Raw genomic sequence first — 13,894 nt, 5'->3', positions numbered from 1 at the left:
TGTGTGCTGAGAGGGATTTAGCCTCTTGCTGGGGCTGAAGTCACCACGTCTCACTCATGCACAAACAAACATGCTCTCAAAGGGCAGCCAAACAGGAGAGTGGCTTTTCTTTAAAAAAAAAAAAGAAGAAGAAAAAAAAGTCTTCCAAGACACTGCTCATTCGCTGACTCACCTAACAGCTATTACCTTCACACACCAGCGAAGGGGGAGGTCAGTGTGTGCCTGTGTGCTGAGAGGAAGGCCTCTCTTCGTGGATACACTCCCCCCCTCCTACTCTTCTTCCTTCTCTCTGCAGAACTTGAGAACAGATATTACATTTCAACTTTGCTGCGTCGGACGGTGAGAGAGCATGTCAGCCCTCCTAAAGAGCCATAATCCAAAAGCTTTCTGGACAACTGAGCGGTGTGGGCAGTGCTGGCTGGCACGCAGCTGCGTGAGGGGGGTGGGGGTCATGTGGGCGGACAGCGGAAACTCGGCCCAAAATGGGAACACAGTGCGCCGCCACCATAAACCCTGGCACACCCCCCTGTCAAATCCCACCATGGTACGATCCACATTTGAACCAAACATCCCACACTGAGGAGCGCTTTACTTTCTAAAACTTGTAAATGACCAACTTAAATATTTAGAGAATAATCACAAATTGTTACAAAGTGTGGAAAGTCGTGTGTTTAGTGGGGGTGGCTGAGTCGGGGACTTGGGCTCGCGACCTCCTCATATCTTGGTTACGGCTCTGCTGCTGAGTGTTAAAGCCTGTGCTATAGAGTCCCACAGACCTGAAGACAGCACCACCGCTGCTCAGTGGATCCAATATCAAGCTCAACTTCAAGTCCAAATCACCCAGCTGTTATGCAACCCCCCCCCCCCGTGCCCCGTCTGCCCCCTTTTTCTCTCCTCCGTGTCCTCAAGTTTCATCTCAATGCCCCCTCCAAGTGCTTCTACTTTACACCAAGCTGTCAAGTGTATTGCAGCAAAAAGTGTGTGACTATAGGATCTTTGATACAAGCCGGACCTTCGGTGCTCGTGTGGCTGAGAGCTGTCTATTTCCAGTATCTCTGCAAGTCAACGTGTCAGAGATGTGACTTTTCCTGTAAGTGCACGGGCAGGATTTCAGATATCTAGTCCCGGGAAGTAATGTGGCCAAAATGTTTAAATTTTTTAAATACGTGTGATGAAAAAGTGCTGCAGCTGCGAGCTGGTGGCAGTGAGCCTGAGCAGAAACCAACTTTTTCTCCAGCATCTTTCAAAGCATCCAGTGAAACAACGCACAGACACATGCTTTGGCTCGCATCCTTGCAGCGTCCTCCTCTCTTCTTCCCTCCCTCCCTCTTCCTCTCTCCTCTTTTGAATCTCACACACTCAGCCCACTGGATCGTTTTTAATCCACATCATGTGAAACAGAGACGTATGCCAAAGCAACCATATGGACATAAACCCGCCCCCGTTTTTCCTGCACACACACACACACCCACAGTTACATAGTAACCCGGATCACATGTGCAAAAAGGAGGCTGCATTCAGTTTTGCACGTCACCAAAACGAGATGTGTGTTTGTGAACCCTTCGTGCTGAGCCACGTGTGTGTGGAGGACCAACCCGCTTCCTCTGGTGGCTGCGAGGGGAGGGAATCCAATACAGTTAATTGACAAGCCGAGCCTTTTACATAACCGCCGGACTCTGTCTAAGTGCTGCTGTCTGAATTCCTCCCCACCCGCTGCTGCTCTCCCTCCCTCTTTAGTCTCCATGACACCCTCTCCCCCTCCTCCTCACACACACACTCCATCTCTCCTTGACTTCTATCCTTTCACGGATGTTAAACCAGCAATTCGCATCAGGATGAGGAGAACAGCAATCACGGCGCTTGTTCCTTTTTCCTCCACCTCTCTCCTCACTTCTTCGCCTCCGCTCATCCACCCTCCTTGTAGAAGCCAGGAGTGGCCTCAGCATCTGTTATTGCCCCACTGAGGGAGACTGCGATGCCTCCCGGGGCCTCCCGGCGACACACCTGCACGCACACACGTGGCTTCTCACACGAATTGAAATAAACAGTCGACACAAACGCTCATATTCACAATGTATATATATATATATATTAATATATAGTCATTTAGAAAAGAAAATAACAGTACAGATGGAGGATTTCAAAATAAAGAGGCACATGCATACACTTGTAAACAGAGATGATGACACACTTGGATTAATCTGAAGTCAATCAAAAAGACATCCAGGTTTGAATGACAGCAGTTTCAAGTTTCCATAAGAGTCTCTTTATATCTTTGAATATGCTGCATTTGAACACATCACAATTGCTCAAGAAGAAGTGTTTCCAGTAAAGAACACGTTGTGTCCTAAAGTACAGTAAGTTACTGGAGACGTCGCCTCCACTAGGCTGAACAGTGATAGGAAAAAAAACAGGAGGGAAAGTAGAGTGTAAATAATTAAAACATGTTCTTGATTTACATTTCAAGTCCAAACATAATGAACTGAAGTTGTTAAACTAGCCTTTCTGACAGTCGTGAACACATTCCTTCATCGGGCTCCCGGTGTTAGTTTTCCATGTCGTACACGTATCTCTACTGCCATTTACACGCTGCATTCAATGAAGTCTAACGGTCACACGCAGAGAAAATCACAATGAAGAGGTCGAACGACTAAAAACATTTCAACTCAAAAGTGATGCACGAAATTAAAAAATAAAGTCAAATACATTTTTCTGACAAAACGGTCGCAGCAGCAGTAGTGCATGCCGACTGTATGCATGTTTCTCTACAGTGCACAGCTGTCTAAATAATGCCTCCAATCTTTATAAAAACTGCACAGTTGCAACAGGAAGTAACAAAAAAACCCCCAAACAAAAACAACAATAATTAACTTTTTAAACAACAAAGACGTGTAATAGATAAAAACCGATCGCTGCACTTGATCTCAAGTTAAGCACTTGTGCGTTGGCAACAATAAAAAGGACCTGACTGAATGCCTTCTCTACTTGGTCTGAGGGTAAGACGTGTTATGAACCATTCAGATGCCATGATAGGGTGAAGCATGAGAAAAAAAAAAAACAACCCATCCCTATAAATTACTGCATAACATGCCTGACTCATGGAGTCATTTCAGTTTATACCTTCACCCCAACGAATCCATGCACTCTTTTAGTGGACTCCAAAGCAAAGCAGTCATGCTAACGTAAGCGGTAATCTCTCAGGCTCTCATAGAGAGTATAGCTCTATGTATGTATGACTGCTGGCAAATAAAGGGAACATTAGCGCAGCTACTTAGCTGCGTCCTGCGCGCAGACAGGCAGCAGAAGCTGTAATTATATGGTCCTCAATTATGTGAATAAACTGACACAACAGAAAAAAAAAGCAGATAAAGAGATAACATGATTCAAAGCCAGAAGGGTGTGCTGTTTTACAATAACCAGCTCCGGCAGGCAGGGTGTGGGTCTGGTGCAAAAGATTAAACAAACTGTGTCCCAGTTCAGGGCTGGAGCCTCTGTAGAAAGCTCCAACCTGAAGAAACTATTCCAATAGCAGCTAGATGGTGCATTCAGGTAGCTCTTGTCTAGTTTTGTTTACTTAAACTAACAGTTTCACTGATCTAATTCAAAATAACCATCTAAAGTTAAATATGTGGAAAATTTATCAGCTTTATCATCTGAATGCTCCTGTAGATGAAGGCTGTTGTAGATGATGTGGACGTCCTCTGAATTCCTTCAGAGAGCCCGTAATTGAAGGATCACCTTTTGAGCTGATTACAACATATTTAGTCAACAAGTACAGACTGATGAGGATCCAGCCCCTCTGTTGGTATCCAGCAGCATTAGCTCTAAAGTTGACCCTCCGGCCTGACACACCCGACTGGCCGAGCAGCAGCCACTGTTACATTGTTGTTAAGTGTCTGTCGGGTCATCTTGTCCTAGATGATTTCTTTTAACGGTGCCCTTGACTTCTCAGTGAGAGGCAGACTGGGGCTGGAGGGGATCGCTGACTGGTTGGAGAGGTGGTGGAAGGTCAGTGACGGGGTTTCAACGGGGCTGCACAGGATTTGGAAGCGCTGCGGGATAGAAAGGTTGCAGTTAGTTGACTGTGGATCAGCGTCATTAAAGGCACAAGACAGTTTCACATCCAACAGCAGAAAAAACACATTGTATCACCTGTGTCAGGGTTCCCGGGGTAGTGACTAGGGCGTAGATGGCCCAGATGGGAAGCAGAGAAACGGATGAGAGGGTAAGGATCCAGCCCAGCGTGGTGGCCCAGACTGGAGCGACCAGTCCTTTCCCCAGGCTCAGTGGTGACCAGCGCACCAGGGAAAATATAAATGTGGCCTGAAGAGGAGAGAAAGGAGGACGGGGTAAATACTAAAAGTCTAGGCTTAGACTGGTCTTTAACAACATTTTAGGCCAAAAATGGTAAATCAGTGTTTCCCAGTTAAACAGCAGCAGCGATAAAAACCCTCCCTGAGAGCCCCTTTAATAGCAGCTGGATGTAGACGAACAGGTGGCTATTTACTCATTTGCTGTTATGCGGTCGATGAGATGGCTCCTAATGCTCTCAATAAATATGAGACCGGGAAAGAGTCTGGCACTGTCCAAAGGCAGTAAAACACCTCTGCTGCACAATAAAAACATGCAGTACCTCTCTCAGATTTTCATCTGTGAAAAACGTGTGTGAATTTAAATAGTTGCTGATTATATTTTTATACTAAATTACAACTACGTGGCCAAAATCAAAGAAACCCCAACTACCCTGGGAAAGGTCGTAAAATGCAGATCAAACCAGAACGCGGTGATCTCCAAAACGCTGAAGCCCATATTTAACCTAACAAGTGTAGAAACAAAGAAGTTTCTCAACATAAAATTTCAAAGAACAAACACATTATCATTAAATGACTCAAGGCTGAAAACCGATGATCTTTATGGTTTAAGGCAGCGCTGCATTAAAAAAAAGACACAATTCTGTAGTGGAAATCACTTCATAGGCTTAGAAATACTTGAAAATTGCAAGTTAAACCTCAGAAAGTATCTAGAAACCCTCACAACCAAACAACAACAAAACAATTCTATAAACAAGAGAGGCGATGCTGCCGTCTTTGGGCCAGAGCTGATTTAAGGATGGTCTGACTAAATAAGACTGGAACTACTTTTTGGAAAGCACCGACTCTGCATCCTAAAGAGGACAAACATTCATTGTTTTCAGAGCACGATTCAAACCTCAGCATGTAAGATGTTATCGAGTGCATTACTGAGCACAGAATGGGTGGTTTAAACCATCGTATCACTGATGGGACTGTTAATGCTGCGAGTGCATAAACAATCATGTGAAAAGAGTTTTCACATGTGGTCACACCCTTACTGCTTCCATAGGAATTAACAGGGAAGGTAGCAGCCGAGTGCAAACCTCGAGACTTCTGGAACAATGTCCTTTGGACAGAGGAGACCAAAGTGGAGACATTTGACTGTGATGCACAGCAGGAGAAATACAGCATATCAGCACATAACAACTGTCAAGCACGGTGGTGGAGGGGTGATGATTTGGGCTTGACAAGACTGGACTCCTTGCAGTGATCGAGTTGATCATGAACTTATATAACAAAATATTCTAAACTCAAATTTCAGGCCCTCAGTTTAACAGGTAAATCCTGGCATAACTGGGTCAGATAACAGGACAATAATCCCAAGCAAAAATGTCAAACCACATTCTGCTCGTATAACAACACCTTGGCACAGCTGTAAGTGACCAATCCAAAGTCAAGACCGGTCACCTATCGAAAACATCTGGAGCAGGGGTGCCCAATCCCAGTCCTCAAGAGCTACTGTCCTGCAGCTTTTAGATGCATCCCTACTCCAACACAGCTGAATCAAATGGTTTGATTACCTCTTCTGTATGCCACCAAGTTTGGCAAAGGCCTGATAACAAGCCATTCATTTGATTCAGGTGTGTCTGACCAAGGATGCATCTAAAAGCTGTAGGACGGTAGCTCTCGAGGACTGGGATTGGGCACCCCTGATCTGGAGCATTAGCAAACAAAAACATGGGTAAGCAGGCTGTGAACAGTTCGTAGCAGCAATTTGGTCTTGGTAATTCCCAAAGACTTCCAGAGTATTTTCTAAAAACGAGTATCTGGAGCAGGAAATGTGCCCCAAACTGCAGCTTTCTTGAATGTGTTGCTGGCATCAAAATGAAAAGCACAATACATTTTTCCAAATAACTTTTGACATGCTGTCTTTCTTCTGTTTCAGTTGAATGTAGCCTGAAATTATTTGCATTCAGTTTCCATTTACATGTCAAACAGCGTTTCAACTCTTTTGGAAACTGCTCGCATCCAGTGCTTAGTGAGTCCTGCCAACGGAGCTCATATTCATTTTCTGCTCTGGAGGTGGTGGAATAAAAAGCCAACCTCACTGATAGAGAGAGACACAAGTGGCACACAGATGGACCCTGATATTTTCCTGAGAGGCGGAAGGTGGAATCTGCATGAAATCCCACACCTGTGCTAATGCACATCCTATTTCACAGCAAACAGCTCATAACAAGGTGGAATGCAGGTCAGCGGGTGGAGGTTACTCACAGTGCACACGATCGGGGTCAAGTATTTCCAGCACAGGTTGAAAAAAGGAAGAGGGCTGTTGCCGGTCATATCCCTGATGTTGGCGCTGAAGCGCTCTGCTCCTGTGGCCAAAACAAGAACACAGTGAGGTTTGGTTGTGGTTCAGTTTCACATCATGGTTTGGCAACGGTGGCCAACTGTGCTTAGAGAACATTTTTTCTTGCTGGTATTCACCGCCAGAGCGGAAAATACAAGCAAAAAAAAAAAAGGAGAGAAAAATAAAGTATAACTGAAATCACCGCTGCACAGGACAAACAGCCAAGCTGCTGTTTACAGTCTGTCCACGCTCACACACTGACATCATGGTGAATGACCTTTGACCTTTCAGATATGAAATGCCATCATGTTATTTTATCCTTTTGGGCAGTTGTGTGGAATTTTGTTGCAATCTTGAGATATACTGGTGAAGCTGAGGACACACACCAAAACCCTCCTGACATCCACACTAGTGCTTTTCTCTGCAGGCTTAAGAAAGTGAGCAAAATGTTTTCAGTACCTACAGCTCTTTTCTTTTCTGTCTGGAGTGGTAGTAGGAGGAGCACAAACTGTCACATACTCTGCAATTTAATTCAGTTTTATTAATATACCACCATAGCACAACAACCTCAAGATGCTTTATACTGTAAGAAAAGGAACAACTACAATATTAAAAAGAAACTCCAACAATCAGACGACCCCCTTTAAGCAAGCACTTGGCGAAAGTGGGAAGGAAAAACTCCCTTTTAACAGGAAGAAATCTCCAGTAGAACCAGGCTCAGGGAGGGGTAGAAACAGGACAAACCACCACACTGCAATGACTTACTCAATAAGCTTAAAGCAATTTTGACACATGAAAGCTGGAGAATCTCGGGAGAGTCGGATGAGGAAGTTGTCTGCAGCTTTTCTTTCAGTTACTCCACCTCAGAAGGTAAAAAGAGGACACATGACACCCACTTGCTGGTGGTAAATTTCCAGTTATTTCCCTGCTCCGTTCTCAAACGAGTACAAGACTGTCAGACATTCTCACTGCTAGTTTAAGAATCACGCCCCCCTTGGCTGTCTCTCACGAACCGTTCCCTCCAGGGCCACATAACCTGCGGTACAGGAGTGTTAGCGGTCATCAGAGTCCTTAAAAAACTGTAAATTCCCACAGCCGTAAAAAGGGGGAAAAGGTGCAGCTGAGTTGTGAACGCTGTGTCACCCAGTCCACTTAAAACCGTTCTCCTCAACTCAAGGAGAGCCATAAAAACAGGCTTTTTGGTCCTCATAAGCACCCACGCATACAAACACATTCTCTGCTGGAGTATTCAGCCTATTTTTTATCTCATGAAAAGGCAACATATATTTTTTCTAACACTTAAAGTCAACTGTCTAACCTCACTGAGCGTTTACTGCATTGTCCTCATGTATGTATATAAAACACTCCCTCCATTGCACTTTTAAACAAACAGTGTTTTTGTGAATGCTTCAGACCTCCATGTCTGGCTGGAGTGGGGGCTCCCTGGGGCCAGCAGACTGAGACTGAGAGGCGACAGGGCCCGGAGGCTGATTTAGGGCCCGGAGGAGACAGACAGGGGCCTGGCTAGGAGCCAGTCTCCCTACAACAGTGGGTAGCTGCAGCCATGTTAATATACTGTCTACTGCCTCTAAGTGGAATGCCGGAGGAGGGGAGGAAGTGGACAGCGAGACTGTGTGTGTGAGTGTGTGTTCATCAGATTTGAGGACTTATATTCATTAGTGATAAAAGTTCTTTTTATTTTCTATACAACAGCAACCAGCTTAAGATTATGTATAATCTCATTATCCTACTGCCTGAGCTCCAACTGAATTTAATTAAACTCAGACTAGTAGAAATGACTTGGACACTATTTTTCCATAAATTCAGCGCTACATTAAAGAAAAGAAAAGAGCAAATAAAAATCAAACAAGAAGAGAGGAGACCAAAGCAGGAAAAAGGAGTGGAGAGAAGGAAAATCAAAGAAAATGGAAAATAAGATAAAAAATGGAAAGAAAAGAGAATTCAAAACAAGAGTGCAAACAAGATAAAGGAAAGAACCAAGAAAAGAGGATGGCAAGAAATGAAATGAAAGCTTAGATTGACAAGGAGATGAGATAAAGACGGAAAAGGAGGAGAGGAAAGGGAAGGAGAAGGAAAAAAGAAGTAAAAGGGCACACAGAAGAGATGAGGAAAAAGGGAGATGATCAGAAAAGGAAGGAAAAGGAAAAGGGGGAAGAAGAGAAAAAGGAATGGGAAATATAGAGTGGAAGGAAGAATCATGAGGACACAAGTGACGAAAGGTCGAGCAGCAGGCTAGAGTTGGGATTTGTACCGTAGACCCAGCCGATGGCCAGAGACTGGAAGATGGAGAGAAGCAGCAGACTGGCTCCACTGCAGGAGAAATGGTCATAGATCTGGAACACATACAGCCCACCCTGCACCACACAGAAGAGACGGAAAAACCAGTTTAGTACAAATCATTAAAAACAGGCTACTTCTCCAACACAACACATCATCCACCGGTGTGACTTACTGGTGTGACCATGACCAGTCCAACCAGGAAGCAGACAATGCAGACAAACAGCAACAACAGCTCTCTGCGGTGACCTCGTCTGATCAGGTGAGGGTACAGGTCAGTCACTGATGTCATCAGGGCCTCCAGGCTCACAAACTGCACGATACACGTGTGTCAGCGTGTTTCCATGACACCGAACGCAACGCCAGTGCAGAGAAATTACAAGTTTGTCGAGGGTGTTAGTCTGCATCTACCTGTGTGTCCAATCCCAGCATGATGATCATGAGGAAGAAGCAGACAGCCCAGAGTTGGGGTACGGGCATCATGGCTACAGCTCTCGGGTAGGCGATGAAGGCAAGCCCGGGTCCTGAGAAGACCATCGACCAAAGATATTACAAACAATTAATACAAGTTTCTTCTGACATAAAATAATGGAAAATATTTACTATTTTTATCACATTATCACTCAGAGCTGAGCTCGGGTTTGCCAGAGGTTTCTTCCTTCAAAGAGGGAGTTTTTCCTTCCCACTGTTGCCAGTGATTATTAATGGGTGGGTTGTCTGTGTAGCTAGCCACCACGAAGCACATCATTAAATACCAGCTAGTCCAACTTCAGTAACCCTACAAACATCACCGCTGTTTAGTTTTCTGTCTTCATTGAACTCCGTTAAACTTCATAAATTCTGTTTTCATGGATGCCTGGATGTTAAACTTAATTGTTACACCTGGTAGAGCAGAACGCTGATTATTTTATTTAAGATGAAAGAATTTAGACAGTTTGTAACTCTCAGTGATGCTGCAGTGTTCGTTTGACTTTGGGACCTAAAGCACAGTTTGGACCCGGAACAGGCTAATGACGTCAGACGTAAAGACTGGATTGGTATGAGTGACTAATTTTATTCTGTATTATTATTTTCACCACAAGGGCATCTTGATAAAACCTGTTTTGGGATCACTATCACTTCTGATTGTTTCACACTTCCTCCTCATGCTTTAACAGTTAAATTAAGAGTTAAATTCGCCTGTGGCGCAAAACACCACAAAGTGAAAGTCTGCTGACAGTTCTGTGTCCTGAACGAAAACGGTCTCTCACCTGATTGGGCTACGGTGCCTATGTCCACGCCTTGTTCCTCAGCCATGAATCCCAGCACCGAGAAAATGGCGAATCCTGCCAGGAAACTGGTGGCGCTGTTCAGGAGGCACAGCTTAAAAGAGTCCCTGGAAAAATACATAAATACACACAAAATTAATCTGAGTTAACTAATTTGATTTCAATACAGTGCTGTCCAAAAGTCTTGAGCCACCCCTCATTTCCCTATATTCGAATGGTAAAATCATGCAAACATACATGGAAATCCAGGATATGAGGCAAAAAGGGAGTTTGTACAATTCTGACAAGCTTGAAAGTCGATATTTGATAGGACCACCTTAATTCTTTCACACAGTCTGAACTCTCTTAGTCAGCTTTCTTGTAATTTCTTTAAGTAGTCTTCAGGAGTAGCTCTCCAGGCTTCTTGAAGTATAAAAGCTCTTCCCTGAATGTGAAGATGGAAGTTTTTGGCTAATAGGTCTAATAGTCTAACAGGCAGGAGGCTAGTAACAAGGTTCCCTTAAGATACAATACAAAATTGGTTCTTTGCTACGTTCTCTGTCTATATAGTCACAATCCTGGTTCATTCTTGAGTTAGTTGTCTTTTTATGTTTGAATGCATCTTTGATTCAAAACATTCCTGTGAAAATGGTCGGGTCCTAGGACTGGACTGTAAATAAGTGAAAAAGCAGCCATTGTCCAAAGAAAGAACTGTGAAAGACCTTCAGAAGCCTGGAGAACTATTACTCAAAAAACTTTCACAGAAGTCTGGCTCCTGGTAAGCAGTATATACAGAGGGTGTCTCAAGAGTTTAGCACAGTACTGCACTGAACACAAAAAACACCCTGTGAAAACTGAAAGACAGAACACAACCCCACTGAGGACTTGATCTGTCCTGTTACTGTAAATACAAGCCAAGAGTCAAGTGCTCGGCTCTTCCTGAGTGTGTGTGTGAGTGTGGGAGTCCTACAGTGTGGGAAACATGGCAGTGAGGGCTTTTCTTTAAGGTGTGGCTGTATCAGTGTGTTTTCTCTGTCCATTCCAGCCATTCCTGCTGGAAGCCATCTGACCAGTGGGAGCTTACATCTTACATTTCAGCAACTACAGTTTGTCTCAAGTCAAGTGGAAGAAGGAGAAGCTGTGTGGCTGACTCTGTTTTCATGTGGTTGTATGCATACATGTGTGTGTGTGTCTGACATAGTGTCTCACTTATAGCAGTCATTGTTGTATTTGTTGTAACTGCCCAGAGCTGTGAGACTTCCCAAGCAGATTCCATAAGAGAAAAATATTTGGGTACCTGCATCCATCCATACCTACAGAAACAAAGAGAAACAGAGAGCGGGAGGAGAAAGTGAAAGGACATGTTAGCCCACAAGCTCATATCTAACTACTGATATACTTTATCAGCCTTGGCTGCTGTTTTTGGGCTTAAGGTACACCATACAAGATGTTCTATATTACACAGTTTACAGGTAACGTGACACAAACTTGGCTAATTAATAGAAACAAATAGATACTGATGCTGTCAAACACTACCCACACGATAACAACAAACACTTTTTTCACACCAGTGAAGAAGAGTTTAAAAGTCGCTTCTGAATTCATAGAGCGTAAAACCACAGCGACAGTAAGATCTAATGAATTCTTTACATTGTTTTGTGTAAAGTGATGAAAATGAGGCACAGAGCAACAAATCAGATGTCCCGTTATAAACCACTGTTTCAACTTCACAACAATAATCCAAGAGTCCTTCCTGCTGTATGGCCGATCTGACAATTACTCACCTGACAGCGCGGCTCTCCTACCTATAGGAGCTGCTGTACGACCTGTAAGAACGACTAGAAAAATGTCCTCCGACGTGATGCTTTTCAAAATCTGCCACCGTTTACGGACACATAAAGCGAGTGCGCGTTTGTGTTTTTGTACCTGTGGGTCTGCCAGGCGGGTAACGTTGGGTTTGAGGTAGTAGATGATTCCCTGGGTGGCTCCGGGCAGGGTGGCACCACGCACCAGCAGCACAAACAGCATTACATATGGAAAGGTGGCCGTCAGGTACACCACCTAGAATGTACACAAGAGCGTGCAGGGATGTGGTCGCAGAGACAAACAGGGAGGATGTGACTGTGATGTTCTTTAAAAAAAAGAAAGAAAATACTACAAGAAGGAAAGTTGGAGTCTTAAAATCTGTTGACTGACGGCGGCGGAGGCACAGCAAATAAGTCCGACAAAGTGACTGCAGTGTCGTGGGCCTTATTTCTCATCTGCTACATGAACGGAGAATTATGTTTTGGACTTTACTGCTCCTCGAGGTTCTTTTTCAAAGACTTTATGTCACCATAAAAATGCTCCTGCTGTAGATATTTTTAAAATTTTATTAATAAATGGCTGCCATTAAATTATATGTAAGCATGTTTTGTTTATGAGGTAGGCATTTGGTTTTTAATAACTTTTTCATAGGTCCTTTGGAAACTTTTTTTCTTCTCAAAAATGCATGTTGGCTATGCACTGTGTAAGAGGGAGAAAGTCACACACATTCTCCTGCTTCTACCTTTCTTTCTAAGCAACGCTTTGATTTGGAAATATGTCCAAAATCAGCCAGGCGGAGTTATAAAATCCCCTCACCTTTTCCCCCACCCATGCTGGACAACATCCACCAATATTCACTCTTAAATAGTACATAAAGTACATAAAATAGTATTCAGGACAGGCCTAGTTTCGTCATATTTTAGTAGAGAAGCCCTGTTTTTGACAAGTGAGCACGCGCTGGCTCTGCTGCACACCATCTAAAAAGTTACCGAGAGGCGACCACCTCCAGTGACACCTATATTTATCTGACCCTGTGCTCTGAACTCTCAGAGGACATGCGGGAATGTAAAAACAGTTTTCACACAGAGGTCAAAGCAGTTTCTCATGATATCCATTTTTGTGGGAACAAAATTTAAAATTCAAACACTAAACCTAGAAAAAGTGTCAGAAGTAGAATATTCGCAAGAGCTCGAACACTTTTGTTTCTATCACTTGATGTGGGTGAACACCTGGAAACCACAGATGGCACAAAACATGGATGTAGTCTCAAGGCTGGAACTGTGATGCTAATACTGAAGTGTCTAAAAACTTACATTCGGTATGGTTACCTAAAAGTTTTCTGGTGCTACAGAAGACTAACGCTTTTCTGACATGACTGCTGAACACTTTACTGCTGAGCTTATGGGCTCAGTCCCTCATTTCGGCCAGACTCCCAAAACTTGTTGGTCACAAGTTGTAAGCCAATGAGCGTGCACTCGTCATATCTTACACCAAAGATGGATGCATCCATCTTTTACACTGTCTATGGTGGCAGCTTAGACATGTAGCTGAGACAGAGAGGGAACTTGATGAAGCTGATGTGCTGACTGCTCACCTTCCCGGTAGACTTGACTCCCTTCCAGACGCAGAAGTAGCAGATAAGCCAGACGGCGGCCAGACACAGAGCCAGCTTCCAGCTGATTGGGCCGAGCCCGTCCAAAGTGCTCGACAGGCGGAGCACCTCCCGCCTTAGAACACACATGCAGCAGGTGTTAGCACCGAAACTGTTCCAAGCCTCATCATCAATACTCTAAAGATGTTACACTCACTCCCAAAACTCCATGACAGGGGAAGTGGAGTTCTCCGGCAGGCTGCTCGCGTTGGCTGTCTGGTTGTAGGAGTCATATGAGAAACACGCTTCT

General features: G+C 44.1%; 1 protein-coding gene across 5 annotated transcripts in view; it reads right to left on the bottom strand.

The window, feature by feature from the left end:
* Positions 1-2,243: 2,243 nt before the first annotated feature.
* The window catches only part of LOC100694310 (sodium- and chloride-dependent GABA transporter 2), a 31,381-nt gene continuing 19,730 nt past the window's right edge, over positions 2,244-13,894 (bottom strand). For all 5 annotated transcript variants that reach the window (XM_013268955.3, XM_005450035.4, XM_025903140.1 and 2 more), the window contains exons 5-15: positions 13,802-13,892; positions 13,588-13,720; positions 12,114-12,248; positions 11,397-11,500; positions 10,191-10,315; positions 9,352-9,464; positions 9,116-9,253; positions 8,915-9,017; positions 6,567-6,667; positions 4,153-4,323; positions 2,244-4,052 (exon numbers count right to left, since the gene is read on the bottom strand). In XM_013268955.3, coding sequence (XP_013124409.1) covers positions 3,915-4,052; positions 4,153-4,323; positions 6,567-6,667; positions 8,915-9,017; positions 9,116-9,253; positions 9,352-9,464; positions 10,191-10,315; positions 11,397-11,500; positions 12,114-12,248; positions 13,588-13,720; positions 13,802-13,892 — 1,352 coding nt within the window. In that variant the 3' untranslated portion in view covers positions 2,244-3,914. The remainder of the gene's footprint in view (positions 4,053-4,152; positions 4,324-6,566; positions 6,668-8,914; positions 9,018-9,115; positions 9,254-9,351; positions 9,465-10,190; positions 10,316-11,396; positions 11,501-12,113; positions 12,249-13,587; positions 13,721-13,801; positions 13,893-13,894) is intronic.

The sequence above is a fragment of the Oreochromis niloticus genome, linkage group LG23 (assembly GCF_001858045.2).
Source record: "Oreochromis niloticus isolate F11D_XX linkage group LG23, O_niloticus_UMD_NMBU, whole genome shotgun sequence".
Taxonomy (NCBI): domain Eukaryota; kingdom Metazoa; phylum Chordata; class Actinopteri; order Cichliformes; family Cichlidae; genus Oreochromis; species Oreochromis niloticus.
Note: the sequence above shows the minus strand (reverse complement) of the source record. Positions and strands in the feature narration are given on the sequence as shown.